At 40.3% G+C, this 22,545-nt stretch overlaps 1 protein-coding gene across 1 annotated transcript in view; it reads right to left on the minus strand.

Moving 5' to 3' along the window:
- The window catches only part of cntnap5 (contactin associated protein family member 5), a 294,459-nt gene that overhangs the window by 94,077 nt on the left and 177,837 nt on the right, over nucleotides 1-22,545 (minus strand). Inside the window, exon 12 of the mRNA XM_031893445.1 lies at nucleotides 16,826-16,945. Coding sequence (XP_031749305.1) covers nucleotides 16,826-16,945 — 120 coding nt within the window. The remainder of the gene's footprint in view (nucleotides 1-16,825; nucleotides 16,946-22,545) is intronic.

The raw sequence follows: 22,545 nt of genomic DNA on the forward strand, positions 1-22,545 counted from the left end.
TTTTTAATGTGTTGCCAGTAGATATTGTTATATAACAAAACGTTGTCCGAAGATGGAAAATTCTCAGTTTGCCGCCAGTTTTTTCCATTTTATTAATAAACTAAAAGAAAAATGTTCACTCAGATTTTTAAATAATATGAAAAATGCCCTATGTATATGTATGATGTATTTAGTACATCAACCTTTCTTACTCGTGAGCCACAGTCAAATATAAAAAGATTTGGAGAGCAACACAAGCACCATAAAAGTGCATGAAGGAGCCAAATAAGGGCTGTGATTGGCTATTAGGGGCCTCTATGCACCCTATCAGCTTACAGGGGCTTTATTTGGTAGCAAAGCTTTTTTTTATTCGACCAAAACTTGCCCCCAAGTCAGGAATTCAAAAATAACTACCTGGTTTGGGGGCACTGAGAGCAACATCCAAGGGGTTGGGGATCACTGCAGTAGGACAAGATGGAGACAGTAGGACAAGATGGAGACAGTAGGGCAAGATGGAGACAGTAGGACAAGATGGAGACAGTAGGACAAGATGGAGACAGTAGGGCAAGATGGAGACAGTAGGGCAAGATGGGGACAGTAGGACAAGATGGAGACAGTAGGGCAAGATGGAGACAGTAGGGCAAGATGGAGACAGTAGGGCAAGATGGAGACAATAGGACAAGATGGAGACAGTAGGGCAAGATGGGGACAGTAGGGCAAGATGGAGACAGTAGGACAAGATGGAGACAGTAGGGCAAGATGGAGACAGTAGGGCAAGATGGAGACAGTAGGGCAAGATGGGGACAGTAGGAGAAGATGGAGACAGTAGGGCAAGATGGAGACAGTAGGACAAGATGGAGACAGTAGGACAAGATGGAGACAGTAGGACAAGATGGAGACAGTAGGGCAAGATGGAGACAGTAGGGCAAGATGGGGGCAGTAGGACAAGATGGAGACAGTAGGGCAAGATGGAGACAGTAGGGCAAGATGGTGACAGTAGGGCAAGATGGAGACAATAGGACAAGATGGAGACAGTAGGGCAAGATGGAGACAGTAGGGCAAGATGGAGACAGTAGGGCAAGATGGAGACAGTAGGGCAAGATGGGGACAGTAGGACAAGATGGAGACAGTAGGACAAGATGGAGAGAGTAGGGCAAGATGGGTACAGTAGGACAAGATGGAGACAGTAGGGCATGATGGAGACAGTAGGACAAGATGGAGACAGTAGGGCAAGATGGAGACAGTAGGGCAAGATGGAGACAGTAGGACAAGATGGAGACAGTAGGGCAAGATGGAGACAGTAGGACAAGATGGAGACAGTAGGGCAAGATGGAGACAGTAGGACAAGATGGAGACAGTAGGGCAAGATGGAGACAGTAGGGCAAGATGGAGACAGTAGGACAAGATGGAGACAGTAGGGCAAGATGGAGACAGTAGGACAAGATGGAGACAGTAGGGCAAGATGGAGACAGTAGGACAAGATGGAGACAGTAGGGCAAGATGGAGACAGTAGGACAAGATGGAGACAGTAGGGCAAGATGGAGACAGTAGGACAAGATGGAGACAGTAGGGCAAGATGGCAAAAGCAGAACAAGTTGGAGACAGTGTAAAGCAACCCTCTCCTTGTCAATAAGAAGAACCCGGATTGGACACCTAGCTTTAATGGGTGTATTGCTGTGTGTAATGTGTCAGGGTGGGGGAGAAGAACAAAAGGCAAAGTCTTCTAGGAAGATAAACAACATGGAGAAAAAAGAGGAGAACAAAAGTTGATAAGGCCAAGAGGAGAGAAGTGTAAAAGAGAGAAAACATGAATAGAGATGAAATACATAATGTTGGAGAATAGATAATAAGTCGTAGGAAAGGGGTGAGAGTTTTATATTTGGAAGAAGAAGGAAATGAGAAAAGGGAGAGTAACTGGGAAGGGAGAAGAGATGAGGCAGTAGGACTGGGGGAACAGTAGTAATTAGGGGAGGAAAGAGAGGGGGAAACCAACAATGAGAGAGAAGGGAAATGAAATGCAATGAGAATGGAAACTTCCAGAGAAGGTAAGAGGGCAACATGGGATAAAGGAAGAGGGGGGAGGGGGCTAAAGGGGGAGAGGTAAGAATAAGAAAAACTTATAAAGAAAAGAGAAAAATATAAAAGGGTTGAGAAAGATGAAGGGGGAGAAAGTGGACAAATCTCCAACCAATAGTGATAAGGGAATATAAACATTATAAAGGGGCAATTTGCTCCCAGAATTTCAGTATGAATAAATACTGCCTGCGCTAGTAATAATAATAGCAACAATGATTCTAATTACTAATAAATAATAATAATAATAATAAACAATATATGATTATTAGACATTGAATTTCCATTTGGTACGTTGCTATTGTGACCTATATAACCAACAGGTAATAAACTATAATCATCACAGTTATTGTCATTATTAGTTTAATATAGTCTTAATATTCTTCTCCTTCCATTGTATTATTAAAGTTATGCTGAATAATAATAATAATAATAATAATAATAATAATAATAATAATAATAATAATAATAATAATAATAATAATAATAATAATAATAATAATAATAATAATATAGTTATTATCATTATTTGTCTCATTTATACTTAATATTCTTTTTCTTATGTTGTATGGTTATAACAGTTATTATCATTATTATTACTATTGGTAATAATAATAATAATATATTGAATTTCCATTGAGTACATTTCTACTGTGACCTATATAATCAATAAATAATAAACCATAATCAGTATAGTTATTATCATTATTTGTCTCATTTATACTTAATATTCTTTTTCTTATGTTGTATTGTTATAAGTTATTATTATTATTACTATTATTATTACTATTGGTAATAATAATAATAATATATTGAATTTCCATTGGGTACATTTCCATTGTGACCTATATAATCAATAAATAATAAACCATAATCAGTATAGTTATTATCATTATTTGTCTCATTTATCCTTAATATTCTTTTTCTTATGTTGTATGGTTATAACAGTTATTATTATTATTACTATTATTACTTTTGGTAATAATAATAATAATATATTGAATTTCCATTGGGTACATTTCCATTGTGACCTATATAATCAATAAATAATAAACCATAATCAGTATAGTTATTATCATTATTTGTCTCATTTATCCTTAATATTCTTTTTCTTATGTTGTATGGTTATAACAGTTATTATTATTATTACTATTATTACTTTTGGTAATAATAATAATAATATATTGAATTTCCATTGGGTACATTTCCATTGTGACCTATATAATCAATAAATAATAAACCATAATCAGTATAGTTATTATCATTATTTGTCTCATTTATACTTAATATTCTTTTTCATATGTCATATTGTTATAACAGTTATTATTATTAAAATTCGTAGTAATAATAATACGTTTCCATTGGGTACATTTCCATTGTGACCTATGCTTTGCATATGTAGAAAAAAAAATAATTAGCCAGAGATAATTACTGATAGCTCTAACAGCTCCAGGCAAGAGGTTCATGTAATGAACAAATTAACTGCTTTCTGCCGTTCGTCGGCAGCATTTTCTGTGACCCGGAGTCTCTTACATTTCAAACATGGCTTCCTAGATTTTAAAGGGACGGTAAAAGCGGTTATTTTGTCCGTAGAAGGTTGCAGACTGGAAGGGTGATCTTTTGTTTTTATTCTACTTCCAAACGTCTAATCAATATTGCAGTAGGTTCAGTGGAAGCCCATTAATAGGGTTTATAGAACAAAAAGTAAATCTAGATATTTTTCTGAACAATCCATATTAAAGGGAAACTATACCCCCAAAATGAATACCTAGCCAACAGATAATTTATATCATATTAAGTGACCTATTAAAGAATCTCCCCAAACTGGAATATATATATCAGTAAATATTGCCCTTTTACACCCTTTCCCTTGAGCCGCCATTTAGTGATGGACTGTGTGCTCCCTCAGAGATCAGCTGACAGGAAGTGATACAGCTCTAACTGTAACAGGAAGTAGTGTGGGAGCAAAAGGCAGAACTCTGCCCATTCATTGGCTGATGGGGCCTAGCATGTATGTGTGCCTTGGCTTGTTTGTGTGTACTGTGACTCCTATGATCCCAGGGGGCGGCCCTTATTTCTCAAAATGGCAGTTTCCTATTTAGGATTACCCAATGGCACATACTACTAAATGGTTTATTTAGATGAAGCAGGGTTTTACATATGAGCTGTTTATGCAATATATATTTATATAGACCTACATTGTTGGGGAGAATAGTTTGCCTTTATCTTCCTCTAACTTGACTCTTGGTTGCTATTAGTGATGTGCGAATTTTTTCGCCAGGCATGGATTCACAGCGAATTTCCGCCATTGGCAAATTTTTTTGCGAAACTTCAGTGAAAATTAAAAATTCACTGCAGAACAATTTGTTGCGTGGATTTTTTTTTGTCCTGCGTCAAATTGGGCACGGCCGCGTCAAAAAGGGTGCGGTCGTGGCAAAAAAGGGCGTGGCTGTGTCAAATTGGGCGTGGTCACGTCAAAAAGGGGCACGGTCACATCAAAAAGCGCGGACAACAAAAAATATAGGATGGCGATAAAAAAATCATGCAACAAATGCGTTTCGTGAATTTTTCGCAAATTTTTTTTTTGTCGTTTCACAAATTTTAATGCGAAGCAAAACGCGACAGATTCGCTCATCACTAGTTGCCATTATATAATGAAAATATCGGCATGTATTGTGCCTGAGAGCACAGGCGGCACAGAGCGAATTCTCGGGTCTCCATCAGACTGGGAAGAAAGCCTTGGCGCCATATTTTTCTTATTACACAAATGGCCGTATCATTACCGCCGGAGCACTCACTTTGTGCCTTTAATCAGGCCGCCCATTCGGGAGAATCAGCATATTTTGCGAAAGTCTCTCTCCCCCATCTTGTTTAATAAACACCCAGCCCGGCTGCTCTAACGCTATAATGAATGGAATTTGACCAAAGAACACATTTTTTGTGAACATCCATTAAAAAAGATAAAAGTGCCCATTATCTGGCAAATACACACTCCAAAGTAGCGCACTTTGTACTCGCCATAAAAGCCCCAGCAATGAGGCTCTCTGAATCACAACCAGGAATACAATATCTTCTGGAAGCCGCTTTTTTTTTATATTTTCTTTCACTCTCTTTTTACTTTAATCTATATTAAGCCTGAGACTGAAATCTGAAAGCTGAATTGGCGAAGGGACCAACAATGATTATTGAACGGAGGCGGCTATCGGGGTCCCCCCATCGGCACACAGGGAAAGCTTGTGTCTCTCGTACGATGGGGGACGCGGATCCTAAAACCGCAGAAAAGGTAAAAGCAAACGCAGAAGAATAGTCGCACCCAATAAATAGTTGGGCAACAGATAATACTGTCATGGCTCTTTAAATCATGGCTGCCCTTGAGGAAGAAAGAGGTTTATTTTGGAGAGGGGGGTGGAACAGGACTAAAGATTTTACTGTCGCTCTAGAAAGGACACATTTAGACATTTAGAAAGACAAAATACTGGGAACAATTGGTTGCAGTATGAGGTGCAAGGAGATGAAGTGTTACTGCCAGAAATTGGTCATTTTGGGGGGGGAGTTAGCAATTTTTTATGCCTTCCCCTTCAGGTATTATGCAAAAACCCATTATCCAGAAAGCGAAAGCTCGTCTCCCATAGACCCCATTTTAATCAAATAATTCAGAATTTTAAAACGGATTTCTTTTTTCTCTGTAGTAATAAAACAGTACCTGTACTTGATCCCAACTAAGATATAATTACCCCTTATTGGGGGCAGAACAGCCCTATTGGGTTTATTTAATGGTTAAATGATTCCCTTTTCTCTGTAATAATAAAACAGTACCTGTACTTGATCCCAACTAAGATATAATTACCCCTTATTGGGGCAGAACAGCCCTATTGGGTTTATTTCATGGTTAAATGATTCCCTTTTCTCTGTAATAATAAAACAGTACCTGTACTTGATCCCAACTAAGATATAATTACCCCTTATTGGGGCAGAACAACCCTATTGGGTTTATTTCATGGTTAAATGATTCCCTTTTCTCTGTAATAATAAAACAGTACCTGTACTTGATCCCAACTAAGATATAATTACCCCTTATTGGGGCAGAACAACCCTATTGGGTTTATTTAATGGTTAAATGATTCCCTTTTCTCTGTAATAATAAAACAGTACCTGTACTTGATCCCAACTAAGATATAATTACCCCTTATTGAATGCAAAACAATCCTATTGGGTTTAATTAATGTTTTATTGATTTTTTAGTAGACTTAAGGTGTGGAGATCCAAATTACGGAAAGACACCTTATCCGGAATACCCTTGGTTCCAAGCATTCTGGATAACGGGTCCTATACCTGTATATAAAAGTATAGGGTTAAGGGACATTTTGGCTTGACCAGAGGTGCAGATAGCGCCACCATTACCTGCAACGAGCAATGGGACAGGCTTTATCATGGACCTCTTATGTCTTGAGCTGTCAGATGACAGTGATGGGTTGTCAAATATGAGCCAACTGTATTTGTGATGTGCTTGTCTGTAAGAAAGGTAGCTTCTCTGTTAACTTTATATATTTGATTGACCCTCTTATGTCTTTAGTAAGGGCACTATAAGGTCAAAGCTATCCAGAGACCCACCATCTAATTCTCAAACCAAAGTGGATACATTTAGAGCAGTGGTTCTCAACCTTCCTAATACCAAGACCCTTTAATACAGTTCCTCATGTTGTGGTGACCCCCAACCATAAAATTATTCCTAAAACCATTGGAAATATGTATTTTCTGATGGTCTTAGGTGACCCCTGTGACAGGGTCGTTCAACCTCCAAGGGGGTCCCGACCCACAGGTTGAGAACCGCTGATTTAGATGTTCCTCCCTATAACAGCCCCTTCTCATCTGGGAAGGTTCCCAACTGGATGTTGGTGGGATTTGCTTCCATTAACCACTAGAGCATTTGTGAGGTTGGGCACTACTTTGGACTAAAAATGTGTCTTTGCCCTATAAATGGGTGTTGGTTTTGGAGATCTCTTTCTTCTAAGACATACACCAGGGGATGGTCAGCTTGTGAGACCAAGGCTTGACGAGGAAAACGTATTTTCTAAATAAGGAAGCCATGACTAGGGCCACCATATGGGGTTTAGCTAGACTTAGGTAAGGCAGCCTGGCAATCATATGATCATAAACTTTTATAAGCCCTTATATCTAATATGCCACTCACTCATGGACACAAATGAGACAACAACGTACACATCTTTATAGAGTATGGATATTTAATATTACTACTCTGCTGTCTACTCTCATTCGCTGGTTGTGTTTGATGCCGTTGCTTCTTTATTAACCTCCAGTAAATGGAATTTATAAATTCAGGTTTAAATCCAGAGAGACTTCAGCTCTGCTTTCCCATTTCAATAAAAGACGGAAGATAATATCTCCTTATAAATAAAACGACTCGTCTAATAGGCCTTTCCTTGTTTATATTTCTCCGTTGTAGACCCGTTCTCCACCCCGTTCATGTTCCGAGCTCTCCATCAATATATCCTCTGACAGATCTTAGGTTAGAGATTTTTTTTTTCCCCCCGCTGTGCAAAAGGCTATAAAGACATGATGGAGAGCTATTCACAAATATCTGACTTCATATTTTCTCGTTCTATTGAGATGTTTGCTATGCATGCCTAATGCTTTTAATGCCGAGACCTCCTGACAGAATCCAAATACGGCGAAGGTTCCAAAACAACAGCTCTGGGCTATGGGGAAAAAAAAATAAAAAATCTCACGCTATTTGCTTCAAATCATATTTATTTTGTTTCTGGGGTGACTGTAACGAGTCGGGCTGCTTGTAATTTATCAGACATGCAGTTTGTGTTCTCCCGAGTCATGCATCAAGAGGTAAGAATGTGCTCCGGCCAATATTTCTGTGTGTGGCTTGGATACTAAGAGCTTGTCAGTCTGAACTCATGAGTATACAGAAGCAGCCAAGCAGAAGAATTTACAGCTTGCTAAAATATGACTTTGGGCTCTTCCAAGGTAACAAACCAAAGAGCTGATTCTTAAAGAGACACCTGGGCTTTTAGTGAGACTCAGAATCGTTGCAATGCCAACATCCACAAAGAAACCACACAATATGCTCTAATGATGACTTATGGGTCTTATAGGAACCCACAGTGCGGGGCTAAGACTGGCCACATCTCATCCAAGGGATTATATACAGGGAAGTCTGAGGAAGTAGGAATATTATCATTGTAAACCCTTGATAGGGCATATTTATGGTAAGAATGGAAGACTTGCAGGGGTGGTTAGCCAATGAGAGAAGAGGGGCAGTTCAGGACTATGACTGGCGACATCTCATCCAAGGGATTATATACAGGGATGCTCTATATAAGACTGAGGGAAAAGACCACAGTAGGAATATTATCATTGTAAACCCTTGATAGGGTATATTTATGATGAGAATGGAAGACTTGCAGGGGTGGTTAGCCAATGAGAGTAGAGGGGCAGTTATTAATGGATGAAGGACACTTTTGCAGACCCTTTAATTGTAGTAAGACACCTACAGATTAGTAGACAAAAATCTTTTGGAGTATATAGGTCATAAAGAGTCCAGCATATTATAAAAGAGCTTTTTTGTCTTACATTGGCTTATGGCAATTATGTGTATGATATCTGTCAGCAGCTCCTATAACATTAAGAAGCAAAGCACGTGTGCTGATCTAAATGCTAGAGGCAATTACGGTGTTCTGGGTGCTGCCATAAGTAGCAACAAGCATCCCTATCATGCTTTCTAATTGGAGCTACAGTTGGAATAACCCATTCCTAGATCACAATTAGACCAAATGTCACCGTAGTTTCTATAACACCTTGTGCCCACGGCGTGGCAACGAAATATGGGATCTAATCCTGAACTGCTGCCCCGTGCAAAGGTCCTTTTTATCATCTGTTGACTTGTTGAGTCAGATGTCTGTTCATCAATACAAACGTGACTTCATGGAGAAGTCATGGAGAAGAACCAAAGAATAAAGTCATGGAGAAGTCTTGGAGAAGAACCAAAGAATAAAGTCATGGAGAAGTCATGGAGAAGAACCAAAGAATAAAGTCATGGAGAAGTCATGGAGAAGAACCAAAGAATAAAGTCATGGAGAAGTCATGGAGAAGAACCAAAGAATAAAGTCATGGAGAAGTCATGGAGAAGAACCAAAGAATAAGGTCATGGAGAAGTCATGGAGAAGAACCAAAGAACAAAGTCAAGGCTACACTGTATGTTTTAGCCACCACCGATCTATTTCATATATATATATTCATTATAACCAAATGGAAACCAAGTCAAACTGAGAAGTAAGGAGCCTACATGACCATAAAATATAGTTAAATGGGTATCATACAGTATTACAAAGCCTCATTAAGACAAACTTCAACCTGTGTCCACACATTGGGTTATTTTCTCCTCAATACACAGTTCAACATTATGATTAGTCACTGTACTTGTCTAGGGTGGAACAACGAGGGAAGAAATATGGAAAGTTTACAACACTTCCTTGTCAACCATCGACCTTCTCCATAAAGAGGCTTCCACATTTACATAACTATACAAAGTACAGGTTTAGGACCCGTTATCCAGAATGCTCGGGGCCAAGGGTATTCCAGATAAGGGGTATTTCCCTAATTTGGATCTCCATACCTTAAGTATACTAAAAAATCAATAAAATGTTAATTAAACCCAATAGGGCTGTTCTGCCCCCAATAAGGGGTAATTATATCTTAGTTGGGATCAAGTACAGGTACTGTTTTATTATTACAGAGAAAGGGGAATCATTTAACCATTAAATAAACCCAATAGGGCTGTTCTGCCCCAATAAGGGGTAATTACATCTTAGTTGGGATCAAGTACAGGTACTGTTTTATTATTACAGAGAAAAGGGAATCATTTAACCATGAAATAAACCCAATAGGGCTGTTCTGCCCCCGATAAGGGGTAATTATATCTTAGTTGGGATCAAGTACAGGTACTGTTTTATTATTACAGAGAAAAGGGAATCATTTAACCATGAAATAAACCCAATAGGGCTGTTCTGCCCCAATAAGGGGTAATTATATCTTAGTTGGGATCAAGTACAGGTACTGTTTTATTATTACAGAGAAAAGGGAATCATTTAACCATTAAATAAACCCAACAGGGCTGTTCTGCCCCCAATAAGGGGTAATTATATCTTAGTTGGGATCAAGTACAGAAAAAAGTCAATCATAGGTTCAAACCCCCCATCATCCTTATCAAATGCTGGATACAATCCAAAGCACAAGCGTCAGTGCACAGTCTGTTGAGAATAAAATGCCTTTACCGGCACATCAAGGGCAACAACAGCTGCTATTGCCCTTGATGTGTCAATAAAAGGCAATAGATTCTCAATGGAGTTCTGCCCAAAGCTTCCATTTGACTCCCATTTGAGAACACAAAGGCCGCTCAGTACACACAGGGGAGCCCATGTAGAAACCAGAGGTTGGGGAATGTGCTCTTATCCCGGTCACTATCGCTGCTGGTTGAAATAAAAGTCATTTTTCTTAAGAGGCGGTTTGTTGTCCTGACACTTGCTCTGCGGGGACCTGCCACAGTAAGAAAAATAATAGCAATAAAAAAGATCCACTATAAATTAAGGTCTCCCCCTGCTACGGGAGCGAGGATAAACACTAGTCCGTGGCCATTTGATTGGATGCAGAGAATCAGGGATGGGATTTATAAAGATAAGTGGCAAATACAAGGATTAAGACGATCCAATTCGGAATTCAGCTTCTACATATTGCTAGTGATGAGCAAATCTGTTCGTTTCGCTTCGCCGAAAAATTTGCGAATCTTTCAAAAGATCTGCGAAACGGCGAAAATGTCGTGCGGCAAAAAAAATTGTTGCCCGCGGCTATTATTTTGTAGCGCGGCTATTATTTTGTCCCCCGCAGCTATTCTTTTGTTGCCCGCGGCTATTATTTTGTAGCGCGGCTATTATTTTGTCCCCCGCGGCTATTATTTTGTCCCCCGCGGCTATTCTTTTGTCGCGCGGCTATTATTTTGTTGCCCGTGGCTATTATTTTGTCGCGTGGCTGTTATTTTTTGTCCCCCGCCTTTTTTTACGGAACCGCGCCCCAATTTTGAAGCAGATGTCTAACATAATAGCCAGAACACTACTTCCTACTTTACAGCTCTCTAAGCTGCTAGGAGGCAGTAGTAGTGATGAGCGAATCTGTCCCGTTTCGGTTCGCCATATAATTTGCACTTTTTTTATGTGCCCGTGCCCAGTTTTGATGCAGATGCCTAACATAATAGCCAGAACACTACTTCCTGCTTTACAGCTCTCTAAGCTGTTATTTGACATGTCTGCACTCTTTTTTTGACGCGCCCGATCTGCCGCGCAACAAAAAAAATTCTGCGCAGCAAATTTCTCCACGCCAAATTTTCACGGAAGTGCCAATAGCAAAATGCGGAAAATTGGCTACGACTCCATGCCTGGCCAAAAAATTTGCTCATCACTAGTCAGTAGCCAATCAGTGACTTGAGAGGGGGGGGGGGGCATATGGGACATAACTGTCAGTTACTTTGCCTTTGAATTTGACCTGCGTGCTCACAAACTAACTGACAGTTAGGTTAAGTAGTGTTCTGGCTATTATGATAGACATCTGCCCACTCCAGCCTATATAGATGAGATTTTTGCCCAACTGAAAAATATTTTTTATTTTTTTATATTGTTTATTTTACTCAGTGGGTCTGTTTTACCCCGTTTCTTTTTTACACTGAACTGTTCCTTTATGGTTTGGTCAGTCCGAATCTCCATAAAACTAAAGCTCCTGATGAAGACCTTGAAACTGACACCATGGCAGGAATTCTAGTTGCCCCCAAACAACATTCAAACAAAGGGAAATAAAACCTGTCCCGATCCCATTCGCCTCCTCCAATTAATATTCATCCCCGGCGCTGAGCTGATTTGTAATCCTAACATCTCCTTAGAACTGTAACCCCTTCACATTATAAAACATTGGATTTCCCAGGAGCCTTTGCAAGATATATCTACAAACCCCGACACGAGACCGGAGGGGATTAGAGAAAAAGGAAAAAAGTCGGAGGTTAATGACTTGAAGGAAAGTAACACGGAATCCGCAGCCCTGGGAGTCCGACTCGGGAGACTCGCGGAGACATTAGATTAATTAGCGCGTAATAATCACAATTATTTCAAAGCAGGTTTATGTGCCTACATGATAATGAGAAGGGTAGAAGTTATTTATAGAGAGTGACCCGAAGCAAAGAGCCGAAATCAAGGGAGAGTCGTCTTTTCACCTTTAGATGCTGAAGGGGGTTCGGGGGGGACACCGGGGTCTTCTGTTCTATTTTTATTTGTCATTCAACGTGAATATAACTATATTAAACAAGCAGAAGGCTTTGGTATAAGGACATGAATACACAAATAGGAGATGGAAACACAAATAGGAGATAAATAAACAAATAGGAGATGGAAACACAAATAGGAGATAAATACACAAATAGGAGAAGGATACACAAATAGGAGATGGATACACAAATAGGAGATGGAAACACAAATAGGAGATAAATAAACAAATAGGAGATGGAAACACAAATAGGAGATAAATACACACATAGGAGAAGGATACACAAATAGGAGATGGATACACAAATAGGAGATGGAAACACATATAGGAGATGGATACACAAATAGGAGAAGGAAACACAAAAGGGAGATGGAGATACTAATAGGGTAAGGATACACAAATAGGGAAAGGAAACACAAATAGGAGATAGAAACACAAATAGGAGATGGATACACAAATAGAAGGATACACAAATAGGAGATAGAAACACAAACAGAAGATGGAAACACAAATAGGAGATGGATACACAAATAGGAGATGGAAAAACAAATAGGAGATGGATACACAAATAGGAGATGGAAACACAAATAGAGAAAGGAAACACAAATAGGAGATGGAAACACGAATAGGAGATAAATACACAAATAGGAGATAGAAACACAAATAGGAGATGGAAACACAAATAGGAGATGGAAACACGAATAGGAGATAAATACACAAATAGGAGATAGAAACACGAATAGGAGATGGAAACACAAATAGGGAAAGGAAACACAAATAGGAGATGGAAATACAAATAGGAGATGGAAATACAAATAGGAGATGGAAACATAAATAGGAGATGGAAACACGAATAGGACATGGAAACATAAATAGGAGATAGAAACACAAATAGGAGATAGAAACACAAACAGAAGATGGAAACACAAATAGGAGATGGATACACAAATAGGAGATGGAAAAACAAATAGGAGATGGATACACAAATAGGAGATGGAAACACAAATAGAGAAAGGAAACACAAATAGGAGATGGAAACACGAATAGGAGATAAATACACAAATAGGAGATAGAAACACAAATAGGAGATGGAAACACAAATAGGAGATGGAAACACGAATAGGAGATAAATACACAAATAGGAGATAGAAACACGAATAGGAGATGGAAACACAAATAGGGAAAGGAAACACAAATAGGAGATGGAAATACAAATAGGAGATGGAAATACAAATAGGAGATGGAAACATAAATAGGAGATGGAAACACGAATAGGACATGGAAACATAAATAGGAGATAGAAACACAAATAGGAGATAGAAACACAAATAGGAGATGGAAACACAAATAGGAGATAGAAACACAAATAGGAGATGGAAACACAAATAGGAGATGAAAACACGAATAGGAGATGGAAACATAAATAGGAGATAGAAACACAAATAGGAGATGGAAACACAAATAGGAGATGAAAACACGAATAGGAGATGGAAACATAAATAGGAGATAGAAACACGAATAGGAGATGGAAACATAAATAGGACATAGAAACACAAATAGGAGATGGAAACACAAATAGGAGATGGAAACACGAATAGGAGATAAATACACAAATAGGAGATAGAAACACGAATAGGAGATGGAAACACAAATAGGAGATGGAAACACGAATAGGAGATGGAAACATAAATAGGAGATAGAAACACGAATAGGAGATGGAAACATAAATAGGACATAGAAACACAAATAGGAGATGGAAACACAAATAGGAGATGGAAACACGAATAGGAGATAAATACACAAATAGGAGATAGAAACACGAATAGGAGATGGAAACACAAATAGGAGATGGAAACACGAATAGGAGATGGAAACAGAAATAGGTGCAAGAGAGCAAGAGGTTGTTTGGGGGAAATAATACTTTATAGTTCCGCACAATTTACAAATATATAGATTTTTTTTTCATTAAAAGAATAAATACAATACATTCTCTATTCTATTCTGTTAAGCAAAATTGTAAAAATGTTTCTATAGGTTACAGCTTCCATTTGTTCTCCTAGAACGACAACTTACTGCTCCTCATAAATGTGATTTCAGCCCGGAATGAGGGAAACGGATCCCGTCAGCCTGTCGTCTTGTAGGGAAAATATAAAAGCTGACGTTTAGCCCCATATGGTGTTTACATGACGATTCTATTGTCTCAGCAGTTTATAGAACTCGTGATCTACAGTGTATTTCTCACACATCTTAATCCCCCCCCCCCGTGCCATTTTTAGCAATTACCCCAGAAGCTAATGGAATATTCCAGCAGTTCTAGATATTCTTATCTTTCTACTGTCAACTATCCGGAATGAGTAATAGTATGAAATAATCATGAACTCGGATTTGCTTCACTCATGTCATTTTTAGTGATGGGCGAAATGTTTCGCCAGGCATGGATTCGCGGCGAATTTCCGCGTTTCGCCATTGGCGGATTGTTTCACGAAACGGATGAAAAAATTAGCCGCAGAAAAATTCGCCGCATGTCCAAAAATTGTCGCCGGCGTCAAAAAAGAATTGTCGCGGGCGTCAAAAGAATAGCCGCGCGTCAAAAAAAAATAGCTGCGCGACGAAATAATAGCTGCGTGCGACGAAACAATAGCCGCGCGACAAAATAATAGCCGTGGGCGACGAAACAATAGCCGCGCCACAAAATAATAGCCGTGGGCGACGAAACAATAGCCGTGCAACAAAATAATAGCCGCGGGCGACGAAACAATAGCCGCGCGACAAAATAATAGCCGCGGGCGACGAAACAATAGCCGCGCAACAAAATAATAGCCGCGGGCGACGAAACAATAGCCGCACGACAAAATAATAGCCGCGGGCGACGAAACAATAGCCGCACGACAAAATAATAGCCGCGGGCGACGAAACAATAGCCGCGCAACAAAATAATAGCCGCGGGCGACAAATTTTTTTTGCCGCACGACATTTTCGCCGTTTCGCGAATTTTTCGACGTTTCGCGGATCTTTTTAAAGATTCGCGAATTTTTCGGCGAAGCGAAACGGAACAGATTCGCTCATCACTAGTCATTTTACATGGAAATGGGGAGAGAAACTCTTGGATTTAGTTATGTTTGTAATTTCATGGTACAGGTATGGGATCTCTTATCCGGAAACCTGTTATTCAGAAAGCTCCAAATTACGGAAAGCCTGTCTCCCATAGACTCCATTTTAATCAAATAATTCCAATTTTTAAAACTGATTCCCTTTTCTCTGTAATAATAAAAAACAGTACCTGTACTTGATCCCAACTAAGATATAATTACCCCTTATTGGGGCAGAACAGCCCTATTGGGTTTATTTAATGGTTAAATGATTCCCTTTTCTCTGTAATAATAAAACAGTACCTGTACTTGATCCCAACTAAGATATAATTACCCCTTATTGGGGGAAGAACAGCCCTATTGGGTTTATTTCATGGTTAAATGATTCCCTTTTCTCTGTAATAATAAAACAGTACCTGTACTTGATCCCAACTAAGATATAATTACCCCTTATTGGGGGCAGAACAGCCCTATTGGGTTTATTTCATGGTTAAATGATTCCCTTTTCTCTGTAATAATAAAACAGTACCTGTACTTGATCCCAACTAAGATATAATTACCCCTTATTGGGGCAGAACAGCCCTATTGGGTTTATTTAATGGTTAAATGATTCCCTTTTCTCTGTAATAATAAAACAGTACCTGTACTTGATCCCAACTAAGATATAATTACCCCTTATTGGGGGCAGAACAGCCCTATTGGGTTTATTTAATGGTTAAATGATTCCCTTTTCTCTGTAATAATAAAACAGTACCTGTCAATCAGTTTGCAGGGTGGTTGTTAGGGGAGGGACTGAATAGAAAGATAAGGAATAAAAAGTAACAGTAACAATAAAACTGGAGCCTCACAGAGCAATAGGGTTTGGCTGCCGGGGTCAGTGACCCCCATTTGAAAGCTGCAAAGAGACAGAAAAAGGGAAATGATTCAAAAACTATAACATATAAATAATGAAGACCAATTGAAAAGTTGCTTAGAATTGGCCATTCTGTAATATAAATCTGATTTGTCAATCATATATTGCCTGCCCCGCCTCTATGCCTTTGGCATAGAGGCGGGGCAGGCAATATATGATTGACAGATCAGATTTAAAATACATTTATTGCAGGTATGGATGATCTAATGAAAAAAAGGATTTGGGTTTTGTGTTTAATTAGCTTTTATTACACAGCTTTTTGTGGGTGACAGGTCCCTTTAAGAACCAACCCAGTGTGTAGAGAAAATGGACAGATTTGTACAAATAACACCGAGCGAATTCAGCGAAATCACTTGGAGAGATTCGTCACGGCATTTGATTCCCAAACAAAGAGAAACATTTCAGCGACACAAATAAAGGAGCTTTAGTTTAACCTCACCGGTTATGTTGCAGAAGACGCGCAGGGGGCCAAGGGGGCCACTTCCATCCGGATCAATGTGGTAGTAATCGGATGCAAATCCCCGGTGCCGGAGGGCCTCGCAGGAGTCTTGGTACAGGGCTGCAAAGTACAAATACACGGATCAGCGGCGCTGAAACCAACACCAACGGCTTCTCCATTTATAGCGATATCTGTAGCTTCATATTCCCAGCGCCTTCCCCATGTAACAAATCTCCCGAGGATTCGTTATTGCTACTATAGTTTATATAAATACCCCGCTGTGTAGCCCCGGGGGCAGCCATTCCTGCACTGGTACAGCTGGGGTGTTTGCTACAGAAACCCTACTATAGTTTATATAAATACCCCGCTGTGTAGCCCCCGGGGCAGCCCTTCCTGTAGCAAACACCCCAGCTGTACCGGTGCAGGAATGGCTGCCCCCGGGGCTACACAGCGGGGTATTTATATAAACTATAGTAGGGTTTCTGTAGCAAACACCCCAGCTGTACCAGTGCAGGAATGGCTGCCCCCGGGGCTACACAGCGGGGTATTTATATAAACTATAGTAGGGTTTCTGTAGCAAACACCCCAGCTGTACCGGTGCAGGAACGGCTGCCCCCGGGGCTACACAGCGGGGTATTTATATAAACTATAGTAGGGTTTCTGTAGCAAACACCCCAGCTGTACCAGTGCAGGAACGGCTGCCCCTGGGGCTACACAGCGGGGTATTTATATAAACTATAGTAGGGTTTCTGTAGCAAACACCCCAGCTGTACCGGTGCAGGAATGGCTGCCCCCGGGGCTACACAGCGGGGTATTTATATAAACTATAGTAGGGTTTCTGTAGCAAACACCCCAGCTGTACCAGTGCAGGAATGGCTGCCCCCGGGGCTACACAGCGGGGTATTTATATAAACTATAGTAGGGTTTCTGTAGCAAACACCCCAGCTGTACCAGTGCAGGAATGGCTGCCCCCGGGGCTACACAGCGGGGTATTTATATAAACTATAGTAGGGTTTCTGTAGCAAACACCCCAGCTGTACCAAGTAATACCTGTTGCCGTACTTGGATATGTAGCAATTAACTCTGTGCCTATATCATTGCATTATTTAGAGCCGCAGTGCATCATGGGAGCAGATAGGAAGCGCTCAATTACCCACAGAGAGAGATAAGGCCTTCTGCGTGACTCTTCCTCTTCGACAGAGGGAAAAAACAATAAAGGAATTTTTGTTTACTGATTTGATGAGGGCCTTATCACCGGAGGGTCACCTTGGTCTAATCACTAGGGTGTCACCGAGTGTCTAATGGCTGCAAAGCTTTTGTCACTACCAGGCGACATAATAACAGCTTAGAAAGATGATGGATGGTTTGATATAGGGAGTAAAGCCCCGGTGAGATGGAAACGTTGAAGGGGACTATTTGCATTTCATGTGATCTGCGTATAAAAAAAAATTGTGACGTGGCTGATAAACTTCAGTCTCACTTTACTGCTGTGCTGCAAGTTGTAGTGATATCCCCCCCCTCCCCCCCAGCAGCCGATCAGCAGAACAATGGGAAGGGAGCAAGATAGCAGCTCCCAGTAGGTATCAGAATAGCACTCAATAGTAAGAAATCCAAGTCCGGCTTGGGACTCCTCCAGTTACATGGGAGTAGGAGAAACAATAGGTTAGCTAAAAGCAGTTCTAATGTGTAGCGCTGGCTGAAAGCTCAGACTCAGGCACACTTTACTGCTACGCTGCAAGTTGGAGTGATATCCCCCCCCTCCCTCACCCCCAGCAGCCGATCAGCAGAACAATGGGAAGGGAGCAAGATAGCAGCTCCCAGTAGGTATCAGAATAGCACTCAATAGTAAGAAATCCAAGTCCGGCTTGGGACTCCTCCAGTTACATGGGAGTAGGAGAAACAATAGGTTAGCTAAAAGCAGTTCTAATGTGTAGCGCTGGCTGAAAGCTCAGACTCAGGCACACTTTACTGCTACGCTGCAAGTTGGAGTGATATCCCCCCCTCACCCCCAGCAGCCGATCAGCAGAACAATGGGAAGGGAGCAAGATAGCAGCTCCCAGTAGGTATCAGAATAGCACTCAATAGTAAGAAATCCAAGTCCGGCTTGGGACTCCTCCAGTTACATGGGAGTAGGAGAAACAATAGGTTAGCTGAAAGCAGTTCTAATGTGTATAAATAACTCAGAGAGATGATATTTAACAGACTGCTCATTACGTCTCTGCTCCAAACTAACTAACAATATGTCAAATATCTTTATTTTTTAATATACAACCAAATGATGCCTGAGGAACATCTTCCGGATTTCATTCTGGGGAAAGCAAAGCAGCTCTAAGCTGTACCAATATATTCCCTTTCATTTGCTCGGTAGAACATTACTGAGAGCGAGATACGAAGAACAGAGAGAGATACTGACTCACAGGGGAGGCCGAGAAGCATTAACCCTGAATTATTTAATGTGCAGGGAAGAAAGAGCTGATTTAGTTTTACCAATCACTTCTATTTGATTCAATCAAAAGTTTAGGAGAAAGAGCAATCTCAAACCTATTATAGTAGGATAAGGGACCAAGCAGATCATTTTTTCCTGATGGATCATACCAAGTACTACAAGGTCCATGTATGAGGTCCATGGCAGACTTGCCCCTGGGGGATGGAATCATTTCCTTGAGGGTTGAATGCTCAGATGCAACTGATTCCCTTGGGTGACCAAACTGGGCAAAAAAAACGACTCCCCAAATTGTTTGAGAACTTATCTCTCAGCCTTTACGTTCTAGATTTCAGAAGATGTTGCTTCATACTTTTCACTTATGAGAGCTAGCAAGGAAGACCATTCAGATTATTTCCTGACCAGTTTTACTCAGATACTGGGCAAAAAGAAAGTGACTCCCCAAATTACTTCAGAACGTATTTCTCAGCCTTTATGTTCTAGATTTCAGAAGATGTTGCTTCATACTTTTTACTGATGAGAGCTAGCAAGCTAGACCGTGCAGATTGTTTTCCTGACCAGCTTTACTCAGATACTGGGCAAAAATAAAGTGACTCCTCAAATTGCTTGAGAGCATATTTCTCAGCCTTTAGGTTCTAGATTTCACAAGATGATGCTTCATACTTTTCACTTATGGGAGCTAGCAAGGTAGACCATGCAGACCATTTTCCTGACCAGCTTCACTCAGATACTGGGCAAAAAGAAAGTGACTTCCCAAATAGCTTGAGAACGTATTTCTCAGCCTTTATGTTCTAGATTTCAGAAGATGTTGCTTCATACTTTTCACTTATGAGAGCTAGCAAGGTAGACCATGCAAATTGTTTTCCTGACCAGCTGTACTCAGATATTGGGCAAAAAGAAAGTGACTCCCCAAATTGCTTGAGAATGTATTTCTCAGCCTTTATGTTCTAGATTTCAGAAGATGTTGCTTCATACTTTTCACTTATGAAAGCTAGCAAGGTAGACCATGGAGAGTGTTTTCCTGACCAGCTTCATTCAGATACTCATCAGGCCAAACTCTAAATTAGATCTACAAAGACCAACATCTATGAATCTACACAAGTCCTTGTGGAATGAAGTATTTTCTTAAGGGTGGAATGCTCGGATCCAACTGATGTTGCAGATGACTTGGGTGAAAACTGGGCATATATGAATGAACTCTACAAACTACTCATGGCCTTCAAGTCCTAGATCTCAGAATGTGTTGTGTTTCCCTTAGGAAAGATAGCAACATAGAGATAGATCAACAGAGTAGCCTTGTAGCTCGTATTTCTTGTTTTGTGTTCAGAACTGGATATTATTAATTTAGGCACAGAAATGTTGTCATAGCAGCACCAACATGTTGATATTATTATTATTGATATAAACAGGACAGGAGAGGTTGAATTCCCACTTTGAGCATTGCCGGTGAGACCTAAAAACTGTTGCCCAACCGCCCATGACTTCTTTGTTGCTGGGCTCCAAATCCAACATCAGAGTTGTATTCTATAAAAGAAGATGCTCCAATGGGAATCCCAGCTGATGTCTCTCAATCTAGCTCCATGCTCATTCCTCCAACACCTCGAACTGGAAGCTTTAATCACAGATTTTATATCACAGAACAACTAAAGAGCATTCTGTCTTCACTCCTGATGTTTGATGTCTGGGTCATATCATAAAACCCAAATAGCACAATAATCTCCCTATGTAAGATAGCAGTAAGATGGCTGACAATTATGTTTTTGGTCACTAGGGGCACATTGGAAGAGATGGTTTAGATGCTCTTTTACTGCCCAGAAGAGCCCCAAAGAGCTGACAGTCTAGGGAGGAGGAGATCAACTAGCAGACACAAATGGGACGGTGGAAGATAATGGTTTGGTGTTTCCATTGTCATTGGCAGCAATCGTCTCCCTATCACTATCTGAGGACTTGTATTTGCCGCTTTACAAATAAATTACCAGCTTGAAAAGCAGCAAAATTACATTTTCATATTTATTTCTCACAAAGGCTCAAGTTCCCTCCCCGAGTTCCCGAGCTTTAGGAAATTTGCAATACACTGCCCCCCCCCCAAAAAAAAACCCAGTGAGTTTGTTTCTCCTAAATCAAAGGCAGAGAAAACGTAATTAGGTTCTGATGAAAATGATAGCTGTTGATAAGCAGCGGTCTCTATATACACAGAAACAGATGTGAGAGTATTATACAGTGATTATAATTACCCTTAGAATGATTGCCTTGGCCTTTGCAAAGTAGCCTCCTATAATCAGGGCTGACTCTAGTGTCTCCAATCTTTCAAAATGTTCTGGGCACTAGAAAGGGGGCAAAGAGCCAACGTGTTGAATTCTCACATTTAATATCGTCCAACAGTGATTTATGTGTCCGGCTCAGAATCCTTCATGTCTGACAAGTTCTGGCTTCTGTTCCACCAGCCAATGGCAATAGCAGAGGCAAAACCTTGGTGTCCAGGGCTTCGGAGAACAATCCCATCAATCCATCACCGCTAGTGAAGAGCAAATTATTCTTTTCCGCATTTCGTCAAAAGCGATTTTTTTTCTTCACAAAACTGCTACAAAAATTTGCAGAAAAACAAAAGTTGCAAAGACAAAACAGCTGCCAAGAAAATGTGGCCGAGACAAAAAAGTCATTGCAAAAAAAAAACGCCCATTGACTTTACAGAAGGAATGGTAAAACCTCAGAAAGGTCTGTGTAAATACAGCCATAAGCACTCACAGAAACGCTGCACTGAGTCCTCTATCAAAGGAAACACCGGATTTCTTGTCTCCTTTTTTGTAAACGTTCTCCTGTGTCAGACTTCCTCTCTCAGAAAAATCCTTCATGGCCATGGGCACGAGTCTGCTCAGTTTGCTCCACTCCCCCTCCCATGAGAATTCGCTCCCCCTCCCAACTCTGTATAATCTGAGCTACCAGCAGCCAGAGCTGCAGCATGAAGCTACAGAGACTGAGCTAAAATGGCAGCTGCTATCTTAAACAAACAGAGGGAGCTGCTAGGGTTGTTACTCAGGCAGGTTAAGCTTTCTGCAGAATAAATATAGGGTTCTAGCTTGTACTAATGTGGCTAATCTATTGGTAGTAAAATGCCAGAATGCCTTTACTTCTCCTTTAATGCATTTGGAGTAAGAAAAAAAAAACCCTTGACAACAAAGCAAAAACACCAAAATAAAAAAATCACCAAGAAAAATGATGTGACAAAAAAAGTTGCCACAAAAAAGAAGCCCAATGAACGGTCCACCCCCCCCCCCCC

The sequence above is a fragment of the Xenopus tropicalis genome, chromosome 9, assembly GCF_000004195.4.
Source record: "Xenopus tropicalis strain Nigerian chromosome 9, UCB_Xtro_10.0, whole genome shotgun sequence".
NCBI classification, from domain to species: domain Eukaryota; kingdom Metazoa; phylum Chordata; class Amphibia; order Anura; family Pipidae; genus Xenopus; species Xenopus tropicalis.